Raw genomic sequence first — 6,941 nt, 5'->3', positions numbered from 1 at the left:
TTTATTAATTACTACGACGTTAATTCGTGGCTATGATTTCATAAATTATAATTGTGTTTTAATGACGAAGTATTATAAGTGAATCTAGCCTGCACATTAATTAAACTTATCAGATGACAAGAGCATGGTTGATGTAAGGTTTGTTAGATTTACCTGCAGCTTAATGTATTAGAGTGAATACTGGCTTAATAGTCGTTGTTTTACCATATTTAGGTATAAAATATATTTCATAATTAAACTTCACTGACTGCCTAGTTGCAGTATGTGTTAGCCTGTTGTTTTGGCATTATTTTGCAATGGTAAACTAGGCATTTGGCAATTTTAATAGTTTGTTACAATTTGGTCTAATCTGCAGGTCTATTCCACATACAGTTATACATTGCTATAATGTGTTAGTTTCTGTCATGTTCTGCATGGCCAATATGAAGTGATTTTATGGATTCGATTAGGCTCATTGTAGGACAGATGATTAAAAAAGGCACTAGGGATATTTTCATGATCTCAAAATATTCTAAACAAGTACACTCTCACTTTTCCAAGACACATATAACAATCAAAAAGGGAAATCCCTGCCCGAATTGAAGAGATGCACCACATGCTGCAAGGACTTTCACTTTTCATATATATATATATATATATATATATATATATATATATATATATATATATATATATTCAAGTTGAATATGTTAAACAAATGTTTCTTATTTATCTCTCTCTGTCTCTCGCTCTCTCTTTCTCTAGAGTTGAAGCCTACAGCCATTCTATCCATGCAGCAACTGATGGAAAAGGGGTTCACTTTGGTGCTGTTGTGATGTTGTCACAAAAATGACATGTAAATTCTGTACAGACCAAGAGTTTGGACACACCTTCTCATTCAAAGAGTTTTCTTTATTTTCATGACTATGAAAATTGTAGATTCACACTGAAGGCATCAAAACTATGAATTAACACATGTGGAATTATATATGGAATTATATACATAACAAAAAAGTGTGAAACAACTGAAAATATGTCATATTCTAGGTTTTTCAAAGTAGCCACCTTTTGCTTTTATTACTGCTTTGCACACTCTTGGCATTCTCTTGATGAGCTTCATGAGGTGGTCACCTGAAATGGTCTTCCAACAGTCTTGAAGGAGTTCCCTGAGAGATGCTTAGCACTTGTTGGCCCTTTTGCCTTCTGTCTGCGGTCCAGCTCACCCCTAAACCATCTGGATTGGGTTCAGGTCCAGTGACTGTGGAGGCCATGTCATCTGGCGCAGCACCCCATCACTCTCCTTCTTGATCAAATAGCCCTTGATGCCTTCAGTGTGACTCTATAATATGTATATAAATAAACATTCTTGAATCATTCTTGTGTCTTGTCTTGCTTCTCAACAACTTTTAAAATATTGGCAGTAATTTAGTGACTCCATACGCTGATTCCAACTTTAACTTACCTGATAATGAGCTAATTCACCTTAAGGAAGTGAATCAATATACTGTATAATTCAAGAGACATTTCAAGACTTTTAAGGTTCTTCATTTTTTACAATTGTTTTTAACATTGATATACATCAATTTTACAAAATTGATATTTCATTTATATTTTGTGTAAATTCATGTTTAAATTTAAAATTGTGACTCAAAGCACACTTAGTAATTTAACTCTGCTGCATTTTGAAGCTTACATTTAAAAACATGCTACTGAGATTAATATATTGATGCTATATACAAAGTAACGTGACTGCAAACGTGACTGCAGTTTCAGGAACGCAGTTTACAACAGGATACTAGAACTGCGTTCCTGAAACTGCAGCCATCGCTATATTGGCCAGTACGGTAGGTGGCGCTGTCAGGAAAAACTAGGGTCCTAGAACTGCGGCCCAGATCTGCGGTCCTGAATCTGCAGCCTCCGGTTGTGCAGGAACATACTATTGCCCCCTAAACGTAACGCACAGAACAATTAACCAAACTTGCATTACTGTGCATTCACAGCGCCGGCGTTGAGAGCGTCAAAGTGGCCGGAAGTCATTCATTTTCAATGTAAACCAGCGTCGAGGAGCGGCGCGGCGCGACTTGGCCTTTGAGAGCGTCGAGCAGAGTTGAAATCAAGGCAACTTTATGGTAATGAGCTATGACGCGGTTGGGCAGCAACCAATCGGAACGTAGAAGTCAACCGCTTGAGAGGATTCCAGAGGACGCAGCTCCGATCACGTTCCCAAGCAAAATAGAGGACAGGTTGATTATTGCTGTTTCGCGTTTGCAGTAATCTATGATGTGTCCCTGTTTGCATACCGGGACATAAAAAAAACTAATTAAAAGTGATACGTGGACCAAGGTGTCTGAGATCGTTCATTTTAAGTAAAGGATCTTAATATTTCGTCCACAACAACATTTAATGAGATTAATTAATAACGTTAACCTCCTTGTGGTTAGTCCGCATAAGATCAACAAGTCTGTTAGCTTTGCGGCCACTTTCAATACGCATTCGGTTAACGTCAGAGCGCTCACGAATCTTCCTGCAGTGTTATGAGCAGAACGGCAAGAGCGATTTTTGACGCTGCCGACGCCACTGGTGTGAACGCGCAGTCAGATTTCTGATATTGAATGTTATTAAAATTTAGATTATTGCTCTAATTACGTTGTTTCAGCAGAACTTGGCTCACAGGAACAGTAATCACTACAACGGTAACACTAGAAATGCATAACACATTACCTTCAGAAATGATTCAGACGATTCATTATTCAACGCATTATTACACAGAACATAATTTTAAATATAATTATATTCATAAATGACTGTTAAAACATCCCAAAACAGCACCCAAACCTTGCAAAGACCTACCTCATTAATTATTCAAATACAACAACCAATGGCAAGTCTCCAGCAGCAGACCTTTCAATATGTTATTTTTGTGTTAGTAGTTTTATTAATTCAAATTACAATATGCAGTTTGTGTGTAAGTATATGTATATATAAATCATGCAATTCATTTAGTTAAGCATACAGTATTGTATTGTTTATACGCAATTCCTTTGCGCAGCTGAGCTGCGCGTTGCATGCGATCTCAGAATACATTTTTGGCGGTTTTGGAAATGTTAAGAGACAATAAACAGAGACGTTGAGATCAAACGGTGAAGTATTTTATTTGAATAATTGAACAAAACCAGACTATTGGGGTCTATTTTAGTTATAGCCTAATATGGGTTTATGTTATGGTCCGTCTCAGATCATTAAAAAAAGTGTGCCCCCCTATGAAAATTAAATGCCCCCCCATTTGGTTTGTTCTGGCGACGGCCCTGTGACATAGAATCACCGTAGAATCGACGTTTCTCGCGGCGTTGAAACGACATTGATCTCCGACGTCGATCCAACATCGTTTTGCTCATCGGGTTAACGTTGATCCGACGTCAGGCGCGCCATTCAAAACTAATGGAAAATCGACGCAATTGGTTGTCTTCCCTAACGTTGGATCGACGTCGATTTTTAGTTAGTTGAAACGACGTCAGAGAATCAATACGTTTTCAACATAAAATCGATCTAATTGGTTTGCTTATCTAATGTTGAAACGACGTTGATTTCATTTGGGTAAAACTAATGTACTATTAACATTTTCTGCTTGTTTTACAAATCTAACATACTTACTACTAAATAAATTAGCCTGTATAAGTAAAACTTTATTAAACACATCACATTCAGTCACAATTTCTTTATTATTTATACAATACAGTTTATACACAGTTACAAATACATGTGTAGAGCACAACCCAAGTCTTGCAAATAAAATGCTTTTACACACAAATAGGTATAAAGTATATTATATGCTAATATAAATTGTGTCAAGTAACAAATTAAAAGCTATATGCACTGAATAAAAAAAATAAAAAAAAAGACCAAAGCCGCGTCCGAAATCGCATACTTCCATACTATATAGTAGGCGAAAAACAGTATGCGAAGCAAGTAGTATGTCCGAATTCTCAGTATTCGAAAAACAGTAGGTGAGATGTACCCGGATGGCCTACTACTTCCGGCCGAATTCCGTAGTATGCATAGGATATGTCACTACTCGATCCGTACCGGAAACACGATTTGTACTGCGCATGCGCGGAAATGCGTCTACTTCCGGTCTGTATGACGAAACAATTTACGGCAATTTCTGTAGTTTTAATAATACTGTTGTTATAATAACACTAATAATAAGTTAATGTTTTTATGTGATGTTGACACCTCCCGATCCGTCCCGGAAATAGTCCTTTACTAGTGAAGGACTCCCCAGGCGCTGGACATAGCTGCCACTGCTCCAGGTGTGTGTTCAAGCTGTGTTCACTTCTCACTGTGTGTGTGTGCACTTGGATGGGTTCAATGCAGAGCACCAATTCCGAGTATGGGTTACCATACTTGGCAAATGTCATGACTTTAACTTTGATTAAATATTCGATTAAATTTGCACTTATTAAATCAATTCAGAGAAAAAAAAAAAATACAAATGTGTATACAAGTGTGTGTTTTACATTTAATTATTAATTTTCTAAAGATATGTTTACTTATTTCAGCATACTTTAACAAATGACTGCATATAAGAAACACAAAAAGATATTTTTTCAAATTATTTATTCAAATTCATTCATTCGTTCATTCCCTTCCTCCCTCGTCTACTACAATAATTACTGATTGAGGAACTTGACATTGACTTTCAGGCCTTGTTTATCAACACAGTATGACAAAAATGTTTCCATGTCATCTTGAGACTGAAAAATAAACAAAAAGTCATCCTTTGCTTCCGGGAATTCACTGCTCAGGGCCTTTCTGAGTGCATTTTGTTGATCGTCACTGTTCATCTGCAGAAAAGCAGGCTCTGTCACCTCTCCACAGAATAAGTCTTTGTTATTTTGTACCCAGTACCAAGCTGTATGAAGGTCTCTCACAATGGTGGGCTGTTGCACCTGAATATACAAATATATAATGGCACAAAAAAAATTAAACTATTTATCCAACTTGCATGCAACTCCGTGATATATGACCACAAAAATAATTTACCTTATCAGTGTCCTCTTCAACCACAACTCTTCTGCTGGGTGACTGTTTGGTGGTGGTGGATTTTGACACCCTAAAGACAGGCTCAAGGGTTCCCTGAAGGAGCTGGGATGCTTCTTCGGTCCAGTGTGCAAACCTCTGTCCGTGCCTTTGTAAAATATGTAAATGTATATGCACTCAATTGCTATAACACCTTTCTAGTATAGTATCAGCCGAGTTACTGAAATTTTATCTGTAGAGTCTGTCATACCCTTCAAGGCAAAAGCTCTCCATCAATCACCACTTGCGAATCACTGGCACCTCTTCCTAAGAGTGGAAAACAAAAATAAAAACAAACAAAAAATGCCACATAAAAGTAATTTGGTATATTTTTGTGTAAATATAGCTTACCTCTGTTTTTTACCATCCATCGCTACAGTTATCACTGTCAATCACAGTAATGAATAACTCATGGAAAAATCTAGTGGACTACCTTGTGTTATTATATACACTCGCTTCTGTCATTCTTGAAACAGTATATGTGAGCGTTATGTCCTATACAAACAAAAATGTTCTTCAGATTGTTAATTGATTATGTAGAAAAACCGAGCAAAGTGCACTCCCCTTATAGCGCAGATGAGTTTGACAGTTCACTGTAAATTACTTAGCTGGCCTATCTAAAACCAGGAAATAACCGTAAAGTCCATTAGTAACAATAGGAATTACAAACAAATATCCAATATTTCTCAACCTGGTATTTGATTTCAAACTGTTTTATACAGAGTTTATCAAACACTCTTACTTTTCGATCTGTAGTATGTCCTCAGTCTTGACACATTGACCCTCTGACAAGCTGAGCCTTTGAGGATAGTGGCCACCCCTTTGGAAGAGATGCTGGACACAGTATATGGTCCCTGGTGCTGACTTGTAAATGTGTCTCCCGTCCGTCGTTTCTTGGGGTCCCGTGAGAGCAGAACATCATCACCGGCCTGAACTGAACATACTCGCACAAACTTGCGCTTGCGATTTTGGAATGACTTCTGTTGCATGCTCTGTGCTCTCTCTATGTTGTGAAGAACCTACAAAAAAAAAAAAAAAAACAGTACCCAAAATTAAAACTCATTGAAAAATCCAGAATTCTCTGGTCTCTTGATCTATGGAGTATCAGTCAGGCCAAAATAGAATAAGGAACAAGGTTTAATAATTACAATGTAACAGAGTGAGGGAGAGTGGATTCACATGAAGCAGCAAAAAAAAATTCCTAGGTCTCATTACTTCATTTACCTTTATTTATTCAAATACGTACTGTTTCATTGAGAAGTTTCATCTTATTGACTATGGTGTCTATGTCATCTTCTGGGTCGGCAACTTCAAATCCATCTCCCATGGGACAGGCATTCATGACCTCTGGCAGACGTGGGTGTCGATGGAAAAGGAGGAAGTAGGGACTGTGTCTAGTGGAGTACTGATCACATAAGGAAGCTTTCCATTAACTATTAAGTTTGTATTTATCTATAAGTTTGAAAAACTTCACACTTGACATTAAATAGTTAATAAATTCACCAATTCAGTTTTAACATTGACAACTAACCGTAAATATTATAAATATAATAAGTAAAACCAAACCTGCTTTGCAGTGTTGATTCCATACACCACAGCAGGAAGATGGAGGTCCCAGTCATTGTGGTTGTCATTCACGTACTTCCTGATGGTACACTTGATATTCTGATTAGTTCTTTTATCCTATACATAAATGCATTCATAAAGTTGATGAATAATCATAAGACAACAATAGATCTTACAAGACAGGTATCCAAAGAGCTACCTGCCCGTTGGTTTGGGGATGGTAAGCACTGGAGACGGCATGCTTGATTTTCAGCATACTGAAAATGCTGTCATTGAGCTGCAGAGGGATCATAAGTAAAATGTGCAAGACTCGAGTA

At 37.2% G+C, this 6,941-nt stretch overlaps 1 protein-coding gene across 1 annotated transcript; it reads right to left on the bottom strand.

The window, feature by feature from the left end:
• Positions 1 to 4,617: 4,617 nt before the first annotated feature.
• LOC127970244 (structural maintenance of chromosomes protein 5-like) lies at positions 4,618 to 5,292 on the bottom strand. The gene is made up of 3 exons (XM_052572644.1): positions 5,270 to 5,292; positions 5,023 to 5,167; positions 4,618 to 4,928 (listed from the first exon to the last, which is right to left on the bottom strand). The coding sequence occupies exons 1-3, from the start codon at positions 5,290 to 5,292 to the stop codon at positions 4,650 to 4,652; spliced, it is 447 nt and encodes a 148-aa protein (XP_052428604.1). The 3' UTR covers positions 4,618 to 4,649.
• Positions 5,293 to 6,941: the final 1,649 nt, after the last annotated feature.

Source organism: Carassius gibelio, chromosome A4 (genome assembly GCF_023724105.1).
Source record: "Carassius gibelio isolate Cgi1373 ecotype wild population from Czech Republic chromosome A4, carGib1.2-hapl.c, whole genome shotgun sequence".
Classification (NCBI taxonomy): Eukaryota; Metazoa; Chordata; class Actinopteri; order Cypriniformes; family Cyprinidae; genus Carassius; species Carassius gibelio.
This window is presented reverse-complemented; position numbering and strand designations above follow the sequence as displayed.

Excerpts from the sequence above, each read along its gene's own strand:
- LOC127970244 (XM_052572644.1), bottom strand. The coding sequence starts at position 5,292 with ATGGAGAGCTTTTGCCTTGAAGG. Across the intron at positions 5,168-5,269 it reads GAGAGCTTTTGCCTTGAAGG|GCACGGACAGAGGTTTGCAC; the intron begins GTATGACAGACT and ends TATTTTACAAAG. Across the intron at positions 4,929-5,022 it reads TTGAAGAGGACACTGATAAG|GTGCAACAGCCCACCATTGT; the intron begins GTAAATTATTTT and ends TTGTATATTCAG.